At 40.5% G+C, this 17426-nt stretch overlaps 1 protein-coding gene across 1 annotated transcript in view; it reads right to left on the minus strand.

Annotated features, from left to right (window-relative positions):
* The window catches only part of LOC100372192 (GATOR1 complex protein DEPDC5-like), a 65357-nt gene that overhangs the window by 8952 nt on the left and 38979 nt on the right, over positions 1–17426 (minus strand). The window contains exons 25-26 of the mRNA XM_085491083.1: positions 1703–1835; positions 239–338 (exon numbers count right to left, since the gene is read on the minus strand). Coding sequence (XP_085347209.1) covers positions 239–338; positions 1703–1835 — 233 coding nt within the window. The remainder of the gene's footprint in view (positions 1–238; positions 339–1702; positions 1836–17426) is intronic.

Genomic DNA, 17426 nt, shown 5'->3' on the forward strand with positions numbered 1-17426 from the left:
ATTCAGTGAAAATAAAATCCACCTTTTTTCCTATATTTTACATTCATCTTATCAAAAATCAGTGAAAATAAATTTCATACAAAACACCCAAAAAGTCTTTTCAGCGAAAAATTATTCCAGCTAAAATAAAGTATTTTACAGTATTTGATTTTACAAATGAGATAAACACCACTTTTTTAATTATTTTTTTTTTAAATTTGAGGTGACCATAATCATTTGTTATTCCAATACAACTTACCATCTTTTTCTGGTGTTATAAAATAGAGATAAAATCCATTAACAAAAGAATGGGATGGGATACAGGAGGCATGGCAAATTAACTCGTCTTCTGTCATTTTCTAAAAAAAACAAAAACAAAAAATCCAATATATCACACCCAATGATCAGTAATAAACCCTGGTCTGCCACTTCCTGCAGCAACATTTTTACCAATATCCTTCTGTTTTTAAAAAAAACATCTGCAGAAAACCATATTTATATTTCTCATATTGGAAAACCATCAAGAGCCCTCCTATCTTCAGCAATCCACCAGATTTGTATAATAAAATTATTTATTTATTTATTCTGTTGACCATCAGGAATAAATTTCCCAATTACAGGTTCCGCAACAAACAAACAAACAAACAACCTAACAAGACAAACTACTTATAATACTAAAAATACAACAATTAATAAGACTATCTATAAAAATAATTCAGAAATGCAGATTTAAATTTCCTAAAACTACTAAATATATCTATATTAAAATCCTGTTTTGATACCTCATTAGAACGCTCGTGGAAGAAAAGAATGCTTGCGAATATTATTTCTAAAGGAATGGATACGAAAGTCTAAAAGTACATTGAAAGGAATGGCTGACGTCAAATATTCAATCTACATTGGCGTGCATGTATACACTTGTGCAGAAAACAAAGGTCTGCAATAGTTCTACGTGTGAATAATGGTGGTAATTTAAATAAAGAGAGTTCAGCCATAGTCATCTTGAGTGAACATATATTAGGCATTTATAATGCTGGAAATCAGTGTGAGAGTTCATAACCGAGATTGGCCCACCATTGTAGCGCTTGTCGCTTTCATATATCATACAAATCACTCATGAATTATTCATGCATATTTGTATTCAGAATTATGAAAATGCAGAATAAAATAGCAGAAAATGCAAAAATAGAACTTAACATTTTTCTATTTTCTCATTTGTTTCGAAATTACGTTCTAATTTCTGAATACCGGAAAGAACCAGATCGCATTTTTTTTTTCAAGATAGCTAAATTATTATTTCTTTTCCAACTATCATGTAGATATCTATCTCAATCAATGCGGAATGGTGGTGAGCGTCGTCTGAAAAACTGTTTTGTTGTGTATGTTCCACTAAATTCGATTATTCATTGGTTCAAATATTTTTTTTACCGAAAAAGGCTTTCTGTGTTTACACAGAGATCACGTGACTATACACGTCCATACAAACACTTTCTTGTCGATTTCATATCCAGTGTGAAATAAGCTTTCCATCAATATATAGCTTTGTGTTGTTCAGTAAATATTTTATATGAAAATATCAGTTTAGAAAATCAATACCAAAAACGTATCCTTAAAAACAGCATCCTTAATGGCATCCAAGTTATATTTTATTTGTAACTAACATGGAAGCACACTTCATAAATACTAACAGCATTTTAGTTGCATACATTGCCAAGCTACATACCTGAAATATTTCCACAGCTTGCTGTTCAGTAGTATTTGGAATAGTCTGCACTAGCCAGTACACAGCTTCAGCACTCATGAAGGAATTTTTTGGCAAAAGTCTCTGGTCGGTTGGTAGAAAGGTCATTCCAATACTGATTGAAAGAAAACAGAAAATCCATTAGGTTTCACAGAAATTCGCAAATAAATGTCAATCACCAGTTTACCTTTTCACCACCAGTTGCCTCTTTTCATCACAAATTAACAAAATAGTCCCGCTTATAGTCTGCACTTTTCTTTGGAAGATTGGGACAAAAATTTAGTTTTTGAGTAAAAACTGAAAATTGCCACAAATTTTGTCTGTTGGCTCCAAAATTAGAATTTATCACTAAAAATATTGAAGGATATAAAAAAAGTGTAGAAAAATTTGGGCGAGAAAGTCTGCTGGTGGAAAGGTTAATGATAATTGTTCTATGAAGAGAAAACAACAAAGCAATATGTTGTTTTTTTGGGTAAAATTATTTTATTATCAGTATAATAATGATATAAAACGTTATTAACCTCCTCAATGAGGAATTTTCAAGCCATACCTGGGGTCTTTCATAGCTTTGACAATATCCACTAGTGGGGATTTAGAGCCATACCAAGGGTCTTTCATAGCTTTGACAATATCCACTAGTGGGGATTTTAGAGCCATACCTAGGGTCTTTCATAGCTTTGACAATATCCACTAGTGGGGATTTTAGAGCCATACCTGGAGTCTTTCATAGCTTTGACAATATCCACTAGTGGGGATTTTAGAGCAATACCTGGGGTCTTTCATAGCTTTGACAATATCCACTAGTGGGGATTTTAGAGCCATACCTGGGGTCTTTCATAGCTTTGACAATATCCACTAGTGGGGATTTTAGAGTCATACCTAGGGTCTTTCATAGCTTTGACAATATCCACTAGTGGGGATTTTAGAGCCATACCTAGGGTCTTTCATAGCTTTGACAATATCCACTAGTGGGGATTTTAGAGCCATACCTAGGGTCTTTCATAGCTTTGACAATATCCACTAGTGGGGATTTTAGAGCCATACCTGGAGTCTTTCATAGCTTTGACAATATCCACTAGTGGGGATTTTAGAGCCATACCTGGGGTCTTTCATAGCTTTGACAATATCCACTAGTGGGGATTTTAGAGCCATACCTGGGGTCTTTCATAGCTTTGACAATATCCACTAGTGGGGATTTTAGAGCCATACCTGGAGTCTTTCATAGCTTTGACAATATCCACTAGTGGGGATTTTAGAGCCATACCTGGGGTCTTTCATAGCTTTGACAATATCCACTAGTGGGGATTTTAGAGCCATACCTGGGGTCTTTCATAGCTTTGACAATATCCACTAGTGGGGATTTTAGAGCCATACCTAGGGTCTTTCATAGCTTTGACAATATCCACTAGTGGGGATTTTAGAGCCATACCTGGGGTCTTTCATAGCTTTGACAATATCCACTAGTGGGGATTTTAGAGCCATACCTGGGGTCTTTCATAGCTTTGACAATATCCACTAGTGGGGATTTTAGAGCCATACCTGGGGTCTTTCATAGCTTTGACAATATCCACTAGTGGGGATTTTAGAGCCATACCTGGAGTCTTTCATAGCTTTGACAATATCCACTAGTGGGGATTTTAGAGCCATACCTGGGGTCTTTCATAGCTTTGACAATATCCACTAGTGGGGATTTTAGAGTCATACCTGGGGTCTTTCATAGCTTTGACAATATCCACTAGTGGGGATTTTAGAGCCATACCTGGGGTCTTTCATAGCTTTGACAATATCCACTAGTGGGGATTTTAGAGCCATACCTGGGGTCTTTCATAGCTTTGACAATATCCACTAGTGGGGATTTTAGAGTCATACCTAGGGTCTTTCATAGCTTTGACAATATCCACTAGTGGGGATTTTAGAGCCATACCTGGGGTCTTTCACAGCTTTGACAATATCCACTAGTGGGGATTTTAGAACCATACCTGGAGTCTTTCATAGCTTTGACAATATCCACTAGTGGGGATTTTAGTGCCATACCTGGAGTCTTTCATAGCTTTGACAATATCCACTAGTGGGGATTTTAGAGCCATACCTGGAGTCTTTCATAGCTTTGACAATATCCACTAGTGGGGATTTTAGAGCCATACCTGGGGTCTTTCATAGCTTTGACAATATCCACTAGTGGGGATTTTAGAGCCATACCTAGGGTCTTTCATAGCTTTGACAATATCCACTAGTGGGGATTCTGGAGCCATACCTAGGGTCTTTCATAGCTTTGACAATATCCACTAGTGGGGATTTTAGAGCCATACCTGGGGTCTTTCATAGCTTTGACAATATCCACTAGTGAGGATTTTAGAGCCATACCTGGGGTCTTTCATACCTTTGACAATATCCACTAGTGGGGATTTTAGAGCCATACCTGGGGTCTTTCATAGCTTTGACAATATCCACTAGTGGGGATTTTAGAGCCATACCTGGGGTCTTTCATAGCTTTGACAATATCCACCAGTGGGGATTTTAGAGTCATACCTAGGGTCTTTCATAGCTTTGACAATATCCACTAGTGGGGATTTTAGAGCCATACCTGGAGTCTTTCATAGCTTTGACAATATCCACTAGTGGGGATTTTAGTGCCATACCTGGGGTCTTTCATAGCTTTGACAATATCCACTAGTGGGGATTTTAGTGCCATACCTAGGGTCTTTCATAGCTTTGACAATATCCACTAGTGGGGATTTTAGAGCCATACCTAGGGTCTTTCATAGCTTTGACAATATCCACTAGTGGGGATTTTAGAGCCATACCTGGGGTCTTTCATAGCTTTGACAATATCCACTAGTGGGGATTTTAGAGCCATACCTAGGGTCTTTCATAGCTTTGACAATATCCACTAGTGGGGATTTTAGAGCCATACCTGGGGTCTTTCTTAGCTTTGACAATATCCACTAGTGGGGATTTTAGAGCCATACCTAGGGTCTTTCATAGCTTTGACAATATCCACTAGTGGGGATTTTAGAGCCATACCTAGGGTCTTTCATAGCTTTGACAATATCCACTAGTGGGGATTTTAGTGCCATACCTAGGGTCTTTCATAGCTTTGACAATATCCACTAGTGGGGATTTTAGAGCCATACCTGGGGTCTTTCATAGCTTTGACAATATCCACTAGTGGGGATTTTAGTGCCATACCTAGGGTCTTTCATAGCTTTGACAATATCCACTAGTGGGGATTTTAGAGCCATACCTAGGGTCTTTCATAGCTTTGATAATATCCACTAGTGGGGATTTTAGAGCCATACCTGGAGTCTTTCATAGCTTTGACAATATCCACTAGTGGGGATTTTAGAGCCATACCTAGGGTCTTTCATAGCTTTGACAATATCCACTAGTGGGGATTTTAGAGCCATACCTGGGGTCTTTCATAGCTTTGACAATATCCACTAGTGGGGATTTTAGAGCCATACCTAGGGTCTTTCATAGCTTTGACAATATCCACTAGTGGGGATTTTAGAGCCATACCTAGGGTCTTTCATAGCTTTGACAATATCCACTAGTGGGGATTTTAGAGCCATACCTGGGGTCTTTCATAGCTTTGATAATATCCACTAGTGGGGATTTAGAGTCATACCTAGGGTCTTTCATAGCTTTGACAATATCCACTAGTGGGGATTTTAGAGTCATACCTGGAGTCTTTCATAGCTTTGACAATATCCACTAGTGGGGATTTTAGTGCCATACCTGGAGTCTTTCATAGCTTTGACAATATCCACTAGTGGGGATTTTAGAGCCATACCTGGGGTCTTTCATAGCTTTGACAATATCCACTAGTGGGGATTTTAGAGTCATACCTGGAGTCTTTCATAGCTTTGACAATATCCACTAGTGGTGATTTTAGAGCCATACCTGGGGTCTTTCATAGCTTTGACAATATCCACTAGTGGTGATTTTAGTGCCATACCTAGGGTCTTTCATAGCTTTGACAATATCCACTAGTGGGGATTTTAGAGCCATACCTAGGGTCTTTCATAGCTTTGACAATATCCACTAGTGGGGATTTTAGAGTCATACCTGGGGTCTTTCATAGCTTTGACAATATCCACTAGTGGGGATTTTAGAGTCATACCTAGAGTCTTTCATAGCTTTGACAATATCCACTAGTGGGGATTTTAGAGCCATACCTAGGGTCTTTCATAGCTTTGACAATATCCACTAGTGGGGATTTTTGAGTCATACCTGGGGTCTTTCATAGCTTTGACAATATCCACTAGTGGGGATATTAGAGTCATACCTGGGGTCTTTCATAGCTTTGACAATATCCACTAGTGGGGATTTTAGAGCCATACCTGGAGTCTTTCATAGCTTTGACAATATCCACTAGTGGGGATTTTAGAGTCATACCTGGGGTCTTTCATAGCTTTGACAATATCCACTAGTGGGGATTTTAGAGCCATACCTAGGGTCTTTCATAGCTTTGACAATATCCACTAGTGGGGATTTTAGAGCCATACCTGGAGTCTTTCATAGCTTTGACAATATCCACTAGTGGTGATTTTAGAGCCATACCTGGGGTCTTTCATAGCTTTGACAATATCCACTAGTGGGGATTTTAGAGCCATACCTGGGGTCTTTCATAGCTTGACAATATCCACTAGTGGGGATTTTAGAGCCATACCTGGGGTCTTTCATAGCTTTGACAATATCCACTAGTGGGGATTTTAGAGCCATACCAGGAGTCTTTCATAGCTTTGACAATATCCACTAGTGGGGATTTTAGAGCCATACCTGGAGTCTTTCATAGCTTTGACAATATCCACTAGTGGGGATTTTAGAGCCATAGCTGGAGTCTTTCATAGCTTTGACAATATCCACTAGTGGGGATTTTAGAGTCATACCTGGGGTCTTTCATAGCTTTGACAATATCCACTAGTGGTGATTTTAGAGTCATACCTGGAGTCTTTCATAGCTTTGACAATATCCACTAGTGGTGATTTTAGAGCCATACCTGGGGTCTTTCATAGCTTTGACAATATCCACTAGTGGTGATTTTAGTGCCATACCTAGGGTCTTTCATAGCTTTGACAATATCCACTAGTGGGGATTTTAGAGCCATACCTAGGGTCTTTCATAGCTTTGACAATATCCACTAGTGGGGATTTTAGAGTCATACCTGGGGTCTTTCATAGCTTTGACAATATCCACTAGTGGGGATTTTAGAGTCATACCTAGAGTCTTTCATAGCTTTGACAATATCCACTAGTGGGGATTTTAGAGCCATACCTAGGGTCTTTCATAGCTTTGACAATATCCACTAGTGGGGATTTTTGAGTCATACCTGGGGTCTTTCATAGCTTTGACAATATCCACTAGTGGGGATATTAGAGTCATACCTGGGGTCTTTCATAGCTTTGACAATATCCACTAGTGGGGATTTTAGAGCCATACCTGGAGTCTTTCATAGCTTTGACAATATCCACTAGTGGGGATTTTAGAGTCATACCTGGGGTCTTTCATAGCTTTGACAATATCCACTAGTGGGGATTTTAGAGCCATACCTAGGGTCTTTCATAGCTTTGACAATATCCACTAGTGGGGATTTTAGAGCCATACCTGGAGTCTTTCATAGCTTTGACAATATCCACTAGTGGTGATTTTAGAGCCATACCTGGGGTCTTTCATAGCTTTGACAATATCCACTAGTGGGGATTTTAGAGCCATACCTGGGGTCTTTCATAGCTTTGACAATATCCACTAGTGGGGATTTTAGAGCCATACCTGGGGTCTTTCATAGCTTTGACAATATCCACTAGTGGGGATTTTAGAGCCATACCAGGAGTCTTTCATAGCTTTGACAATATCCACTAGTGGGGATTTTAGAGCCATACCTGGAGTCTTTCATAGCTTTGACAATATCCACTAGTGGGGATTTTAGAGCCATAGCTGGAGTCTTTCATAGCTTTGACAATATCCACTAGTGGGGATTTTAGAGTCATACCTGGGGTCTTTCATAGCTTTGACAATATCCACTAGTGGTGATTTTAGAGCCATACCTGGGGTCTTTCATAGCTTTGACAATATCCACTAGTGGGGATTTTAGAGTCATACCTGGGGTCTTTCATAGCTTTGACAATATCCACTAGTGGGGATATTAGAGCCATACCTGGGGTCTTTCATAGCTTTGACAATATCCACTAGTGGGGATTTTAGAGTCATACCTAGGGTCTTTCATAGCTTTGACAATATCCACTAGTGGGGATTATAGAGTCATACCTAGGGTCTTTCATAGCTTTGACAATATCCACTAGTGGGGATTTTAGAGCCATACCTAGGGTCTTTCATAGCTTTGACAATATCCACTAGTGGGGATTTTAGAGCCATACCTAGGGTCTTTCATAGCTTTGACAATATCCACTAGTGGGGATTTTAGAGTCATACCTGGAGTCCTTCATAGCTTTGACAATATCCACTAGTGGGGATTTTAGAGTCATACCTAGGGTCTTTCATAGCTTTGACAATATCCACTAGTGGGGATTTTAGAGCCATACCTGGAGTCTTTCTTAGCTTTGACAATATCCACTAGTGGGGATTTTAGAGTCATACCTAGGGTCTTTCATAGCTTTGACAATATCCACTAGTGGGGATTTTAGAGCCATACCTGGAGTCTTTCTTAGCTTTGACAATATCCACTAGTGGGGATTTTAGAGCCATACCTAGGGTCTTTCATAGCTTTGACAATATCCACTAGTGGGGATTTTAGAGTCATACCTGGAGTCTTTCATAGCTTTGACAATATCCACTAGTGGGGATTTTAGAGCCATACCTAGGGTCTTTCATAGCTTTGACAATATCCACTAGTGGGGATTTTAGAGCCATACCTGGGGTCTTTCATAGCTTTGACAATATCCACTAGTGAGGATTTTAGAGCCATACCTGGGGTCTTTCATAGCTTTGACAATATCCACTAGTGGGGATTTTAGAGCCATACCTGGGGTCTTTCATAGCTTTGACAATATCCACCAGTGGGGATTTTAGAGTCATACCTAGGGTCTTTCATAGCTTTGACAATATCCACTAGTGGGGATTTTAGAGCCATACCTGGAGTCTTTCATAGCTTTGACAATATCCACTAGTGGGGATTTTAGTGCCATACCTGGGGTCTTTCATAGCTTTGACAATATCCACTAGTGGGGATTTTAGTGCCATACCTAGGGTCTTTCATAGCTTTGACAATATCCACTAGTGGGGATTTTAGTGCCATACCTGGGGTCTTTCATAGCTTTGACAATATCCACTAGTGGGGATTTTAGAGCCATACCTAGGGTCTTTCATAGCTTTGACAATATCCACTAGTGGGGATTTTAGAGTCATACCTGGGGTCTTTCATAGCTTTGACAATATCCACTAGTGGGGATTTTAGAGCCATACCTGGGGTCTTTCATAGCTTTGACAATATCCACTAGTGGGGATTTTAGTGCCATACCTAGGGTCTTTCATAGCTTTGACAATATCCACTAGTGGGGATTTTAGAGTCATACCTAGGGTCTTTCATAGCTTTGACAATATCCACTAGTGGGGATTTTAGAGCCATACCTGGAGTCTTTCATAGCTTTGACAATATCCACTAGTGGGGATTTTAGAGCCATACCTGGGGTCTTTCATAGCTTTGACAATATCCACTAGTGGGGATTTTAGAGCCATACCTAGGGTCTTTCATAGCTTTGACAATATCCACTAGTGGGGATTTTAGAGCCATACCTGGGGTCTTTCTTAGCTTTGACAATATCCACTAGTGGGGATTTTAGAGCCATACCTAGGGTCTTTCATAGCTTTGACAATATCCACTAGTGGGGATTTTAGAGCCATACCTAGGGTCTTTCATAGCTTTGACAATATCCACTAGTGGGGATTTTAGTGCCATACCTAGGGTCTTTCATAGCTTTGACAATATCCACTAGTGGGGATTTTAGAGCCATACCTGGGGTCTTTCATAGCTTTGACAATATCCACTAGTGGGGATTTTAGTGCCATACCTAGGGTCTTTCATAGCTTTGACAATATCCACTAGTGGGGATTTTAGAGCCATACCTAGGGTCTTTCATAGCTTTGACAATATCCACTAGTGGGGATTTTAGAGTCATACCTAGGGTCTTTCATAGCTTTGACAATATCCACTAGTGGGGATTTTAGAGCCATACCTGGAGTCTTTCATAGCTTTGACAATATCCACTAGTGGGGATTTTAGAGCCATACCTAGGGTCTTTCATAGCTTTGACAATATCCACTAGTGGGGATTTTAGAGCCATACCTAGGGTCTTTCATAGCTTTGATAATATCCACTAGTGGGGATTTTAGAGCCATACCTGGAGTCTTTCATAGCTTTGACAATATCCACTAGTGGGGATTTCAGAGTCATACCTAGAGTCTTTCATAGCTTTGACAATATCCACTAGTGGGGATTTTAGAGCCATACCTAGGGTCTTTCATAGCTTTGACAATATCCACTAGTGGGGATTTTTGAGTCATACCTGGGGTCTTTCATAGCTTTGACAATATCCACTAGTGGGGATATTAGAGTCATACCTGGGGTCTTTCATAGCTTTGACAATATCCACTAGTGGGGATTTTAGAGCCATACCTGGAGTCTTTCATAGCTTTGACAATATCCACTAGTGGGGATTTTAGAGTCATACCTGGGGTCTTTCATAGCTTTGACAATATCCACTAGTGGGGATTTTAGAGCCATACCTAGGGTCTTTCATAGCTTTGACAATATCCACTAGTGGGGATTTTAGAGCCATACCTGGAGTCTTTCATAGCTTTGACAATATCCACTAGTGGTGATTTTAGAGCCATACCTGGGGTCTTTCATAGCTTTGACAATATCCACTAGTGGGGATTTTAGAGCCATACCTGGGGTCTTTCATAGCTTTGACAATATCCACTAGTGGGGATTTTAGAGCCATACCTGGGGTCTTTCATAGCTTTGACAATATCCACTAGTGGGGATTTTAGAGCCATACCAGGAGTCTTTCATAGCTTTGACAATATCCACTAGTGGGGATTTTAGAGCCATACCTGGAGTCTTTCATAGCTTTGACAATATCCACTAGTGGGGATTTTAGAGCCATAGCTGGAGTCTTTCATAGCTTTGACAATATCCACTAGTGGGGATTTTAGAGTCATACCTGGGGTCTTTCATAGCTTTGACAATATCCACTAGTGGTGATTTTAGAGCCATACCTGGGGTCTTTCATAGCTTTGACAATATCCACTAGTGGGGATTTTAGAGTCATACCTGGGGTCTTTCATAGCTTTGACAATATCCACTAGTGGGGATATTAGAGCCATACCTGGGGTCTTTCATAGCTTTGACAATATCCACTAGTGGGGATTTTAGAGTCATACCTAGGGTCTTTCATAGCTTTGACAATATCCACTAGTGGGGATTTTAGAGTCATACCTAGGGTCTTTCATAGCTTTGACAATATCCACTAGTGGGGATTTTAGAGCCATACCTAGGGTCTTTCATAGCTTTGACAATATCCACTAGTGGGGATTTTAGAGCCATACCTAGGGTCTTTCATAGCTTTGACAATATCCACTAGTGGGGATTTTAGAGTCATACCTGGAGTCTTTCATAGCTTTGACAATATCCACTAGTGGGGATTTTAGAGTCATACCTAGGGTCTTTCATAGCTTTGACAATATCCACTAGTGGGGATTTTAGAGCCATACCTGGAGTCTTTCTTAGCTTTGACAATATCCACTAGTGGGGATTTTAGAGTCATACCTAGGGTCTTTCATAGCTTTGACAATATCCACTAGTGGGGATTTTAGAGCCATACCTGGAGTCTTTCTTAGCTTTGACAATATCCACTAGTGGGGATTTTAGAGCCATACCTAGGGTCTTTCATAGCTTTGACAATATCCACTAGTGGGGATTTTAGAGTCATACCTGGAGTCTTTCATAGCTTTGACAATATCCACTAGTGGGGATTTTAGAGCCATACCTAGGGTCTTTCATAGCTTTGACAATATCCACTAGTGGGGATTTTAGAGCCATACCTGGGGTCTTTCATAGCTTTGACAATATCCACTAGTGAGGATTTTAGAGCCATACCTGGGGTCTTTCATAGCTTTGACAATATCCACTAGTGGGGATTTTAGAGCCATACCTGGGGTCTTTCATAGCTTTGACAATATCCACCAGTGGGGATTTTAGAGTCATACCTAGGGTCTTTCATAGCTTTGACAATATCCACTAGTGGGGATTTTAGAGCCATACCTGGAGTCTTTCATAGCTTTGACAATATCCACTAGTGGGGATTTTAGTGCCATACCTGGGGTCTTTCATAGCTTTGACAATATCCACTAGTGGGGATTTTAGTGCCATACCTGGGGTCTTTCATAGCTTTGACAATATCCACTAGTGGGGATTTTAGAGCCATACCTAGGGTCTTTCATAGCTTTGACAATATCCACTAGTGGGGATTTTAGAGTCATACCTGGGGTCTTTCATAGCTTTGACAATATCCACTAGTGGGGATTTTAGAGCCATACCTGGGGTCTTTCATAGCTTTGACAATATCCACTAGTGGGGATTTTAGTGCCATACCTAGGGTCTTTCATAGCTTTGACAATATCCACTAGTGGGGATTTTAGAGTCATACCTAGGGTCTTTCATAGCTTTGACAATATCCACTAGTGGGGATTTTAGAGCCATACCTGGAGTCTTTCATAGCTTTGACAATATCCACTAGTGGGGATTTTAGAGCCATACCTGGGGTCTTTCATAGCTTTGACAATATCCACTAGTGGGGATTTTAGAGCCATACCTAGGGTCTTTCATAGCTTTGACAATATCCACTAGTGGGGATTTTAGAGCCATACCTGGGGTCTTTCTTAGCTTTGACAATATCCACTAGTGGGGATTTTAGAGCCATACCTAGGGTCTTTCATAGCTTTGACAATATCCACTAGTGGGGATTTTAGAGCCATACCTAGGGTCTTTCATAGCTTTGACAATATCCACTAGTGGGGATTTTAGTGCCATACCTAGGGTCTTTCATAGCTTTGACAATATCCACTAGTGGGGATTTTAGAGCCATACCTGGGGTCTTTCATAGCTTTGACAATATCCACTAGTGGGGATTTTAGTGCCATACCTAGGGTCTTTCATAGCTTTGACAATATCCACTAGTGGGGATTTTAGAGCCATACCTAGGGTCTTTCATAGCTTTGACAATATCCACTAGTGGGGATTTTAGAGTCATACCTAGGGTCTTTCATAGCTTTGACAATATCCACTAGTGGGGATTTTAGAGCCATACCTGGAGTCTTTCATAGCTTTGACAATATCCACTAGTGGGGATTTTAGAGCCATACCTAGGGTCTTTCATAGCTTTGACAATATCCACTAGTGGGGATTTTAGAGCCATACCTAGGGTCTTTCATAGCTTTGATAATATCCACTAGTGGGGATTTTAGAGCCATACCTGGAGTCTTTCATAGCTTTGACAATATCCACTAGTGGGGATTTTAGAGCCATACCTAGGGTCTTTCATAGCTTTGACAATATCCACTAGTGGGGATTTTAGAGCCATACCTGGGGTCTTTCATAGCTTTGACAATATCCACTAGTGGGGATTTTAGAGCCATACCTAGGGTCTTTCATAGCTTTGACAATATCCACTAGTGGGGATTTTAGAGCCATACCTAGGGTCTTTCATAGCTTTGACAATATCCACTAGTGGGGATTTTAGAGCCATACCTGGGGTCTTTCATAGCTTTGATAATATCCACTAGTGGGGATTTAGAGTCATACCTAGGGTCTTTCATAGCTTTGACAATATCCACTAGTGGGGATTTTAGAGTCATACCTGGAGTCTTTCATAGCTTTGACAATATCCACTAGTGGGGATTTTAGTGCCATACCTGGAGTCTTTCATAGCTTTGACAATATCCACTAGTGGGGATTTTAGAGCCATACCTGGGGTCTTTCATAGCTTTGACAATATCCACTAGTGGGGATTTTAGAGTCATACCTGGAGTCTTTCATAGCTTTGACAATATCCACTAGTGGTGATTTTAGAGCCATACCTGGGGTCTTTCATAGCTTTGACAATATCCACTAGTGGTGATTTTAGTGCCATACCTAGGGTCTTTCATAGCTTTGACAATATCCACTAGTGGGGATTTTAGAGCCATACCTAGGGTCTTTCATAGCTTTGACAATATCCACTAGTGGGGATTTTAGAGTCATACCTGGGGTCTTTCATAGCTTTGACAATATCCACTAGTGGGGATTTTAGAGTCATACCTAGAGTCTTTCATAGCTTTGACAATATCCACTAGTGGGGATTTTAGAGCCATACCTAGGGTCTTTCATAGCTTTGACAATATCCACTAGTGGGGATTTTAGAGTCATACCTGGGGTCTTTCATAGCTTTGACAATATCCACTAGTGGGGATATTAGAGTCATACCTGGGGTCTTTCATAGCTTTGACAATATCCACTAGTGGGGATTTTAGAGCCATACCTGGAGTCTTTCATAGCTTTGACAATATCCACTAGTGGGGATTTTAGAGTCATACCTGGGGTCTTTCATAGCTTTGACAATATCCACTAGTGGGGATTTTAGAGCCATACCTAGGGTCTTTCATAGCTTTGACAATATCCACTAGTGGGGATTTTAGAGCCATACCTGGAGTCTTTCATAGCTTTGACAATATCCACTAGTGGTGATTTTAGAGCCATACCTGGGGTCTTTCATAGCTTTGACAATATCCACTAGTGGGGATTTTAGAGCCATACCTGGGGTCTTTCATAGCTTTGACAATATCCACTAGTGGGGATTTTAGAGCCATACCTGGGGTCTTTCATAGCTTTGACAATATCCACTAGTGGGGATTTTAGAGCCATACCAGGAGTCTTTCATAGCTTTGACAATATCCACTAGTGGGGATTTTAGAGTGATACCTGGGGTCTTTCATAGCTTTGACAATATCCACTAGTGGTGATTTTAGAGCCATACCTGGGGTCTTTCATAGCTTTGACAATATCCACTAGTGGGGATTTTAGAGTCATACCTGGGGTCTTTCATAGCTTTGACAATATCCACTAGTGGGGATATTAGAGCCATACCTGGGGTCTTTCATAGCTTTGACAATATCCACTAGTGGGGATTTTAGTGCCATACCTGGGGTCTTTCATAGCTTTGACAATATCCACTAGTGGGGATTTTAGAGCCATACCTAGGGTCTTTCATAGCTTTGACAATATCCACTAGTGGGGATTTTAGAGTCATACCTGGGGTCTTTCATAGCTTTGACAATATCCACTAGTGGGGATTTTAGAGCCATACCTAGGGTCTTTCATAGCTTTGACAATATCCACTAGTGGGGATTTTAGAGCCATACCTGGGGTCTTTCATAGCTTTGACAATATCCACTAGTGGGGATTTTAGAGCCATACCTAGGGTCTTTCATAGCTTTGACAATATCCACTAGTGGGGATTTTAGAGTCATACCTAGGGTCTTTCATAGCTTTGACAATATCCACTAGTGGGGATTTTAGAGCCATACCTAGGGTCTTTCATAGCTTTGACAATATCCACTAGTGGGAATTTTAGAGTCATACATAGGGTCTTTCATAGCTTTGACAATATCCACTAGTGGGGATTTTAGAGTCATACCTAGGGTCTTTCATAGCTTTGACAATATCCACTAGTGGGGATTTTAGAGCCATACCTAGGGTCTTTCATAGCTTTGACAATATCCACTAGTGGGGATTTTAGAGCCATACCTAGGGTCTTTCATAGCTTTGACAATATCCACTAGTGGGGATTTTAGAGCCATACCAGGAGTCTTTCATAGCTTTGACAATATCCACTAGTGGGGATTTTAGAGTCATACCTAGAGTCTTTCATAGCTTTGACAATATCCACTAGTGGGGATTTTAGAGCCATACCTAGGGTCTTTCATAGCTTTGACAATATCCACTAGTGGGGATTTTAGAGTCATACCTGGGGTCTTTCATAGCTTTGACAATATCCACTAGTGGGGATATTAGAGTCATACCTGGGGTCTTTCATAGCTTTGACAATATCCACTAGTGGGGATTTTAGAGCCATACCTGGAGTCTTTCATAGCTTTGACAATATCCACTAGTGGGGATTTTAGAGTCATACCTGGGGTCTTTCATAGCTTTGACAATATCCACTAGTGGGGATTTTAGAGCCATACCTAGGGTCTTTCATAGCTTTGACAATATCCACTAGTGGGGATTTTAGAGCCATACCTGGAGTCTTTCATAGCTTTGACAATATCCACTAGTGGTGATTTTAGAGCCATACCTGGGGTCTTTCATAGCTTTGACAATATCCACTAGTGGGGATTTTAGAGCCATACCTGGGGTCTTTCATAGCTTTGACAATATCCACTAGTGGGGATTTTAGAGCCATACCTGGGGTCTTTCATAGCTTTGACAATATCCACTAGTGGGGATTTTAGAGCCATACCAGGAGTCTTTCATAGCTTTGACAATATCCACTAGTGGGGATTTTAGAGTGATACCTGGGGTCTTTCATAGCTTTGACAATATCCACTAGTGGTGATTTTAGAGCCATACCTGGGGTCTTTCATAGCTTTGACAATATCCACTAGTGGGGATTTTAGAGTCATACCTGGGGTCTTTCATAGCTTTGACAATATCCACTAGTGGGGATATTAGAGCCATACCTGGGGTCTTTCATAGCTTTGACAATATCCACTAGTGGGGATTTTAGTGCCATACCTGGGGTCTTTCATAGCTTTGACAATATCCACTAGTGGGGATTTTAGAGCCATACCTAGGGTCTTTCATAGCTTTGACAATATCCACTAGTGGGGATTTTAGAGTCATACCTGGGGTCTTTCATAGCTTTGACAATATCCACTAGTGGGGATTTTAGAGCCATACCTAGGGTCTTTCATAGCTTTGACAATATCCACTAGTGGGGATTTTAGAGCCATACCTGGGGTCTTTCATAGCTTTGACAATATCCACTAGTGGGGATTTTAGAGCCATACCTAGGGTCTTTCATAGCTTTGACAATATCCACTAGTGGGGATTTTAGAGTCATACCTAGGGTCTTTCATAGCTTTGACAATATCCACTAGTGGGGATTTTAGAGCCATACCTAGGGTCTTTCATAGCTTTGACAATATCCACTAGTGGGAATTTTAGAGTCATACATAGGGTCTTTCATAGCTTTGACAATATCCACTAGTGGGGATTTTAGAGTCATACCTAGGGTCTTTCATAGCTTTGACAATATCCACTAGTGGGGATTTTAGAGCCATACCTAGGGTCTTTCATAGCTTTGACAATATCCACTAGTGGGGATTTTAGAGCCATACCTAGGGTCTTTCATAGCTTTGACAATATCCACTAGTGGGGATTTTAGAGTCATACCTAGGGTCTTTCATAGCTTTGACAATATCCACTAGTGGGGATTTTAGAGCCATACCTGGAGTCTTTCTTAGCTTTGACAATATCCACTAGTGGGGATTTTAGAGCCATACCTAGGGTCTTTCATAGCTTTGACAATATCCACTAGTGGGGATTTTAGAGTCATACCTGGAGTCTTTCATAGCTTTGACAATATCCACTAGTGGGGATTTTAGAGTCATACCTGGGGTCTTTCATAGCTTTGACAATATCCACTAG

The sequence above is a fragment of the Saccoglossus kowalevskii genome, chromosome 16 (assembly GCF_978046115.1).
Source record: "Saccoglossus kowalevskii chromosome 16, keSacKowa6.1, whole genome shotgun sequence".
Taxonomy (NCBI): domain Eukaryota; kingdom Metazoa; phylum Hemichordata; class Enteropneusta; family Harrimaniidae; genus Saccoglossus; species Saccoglossus kowalevskii.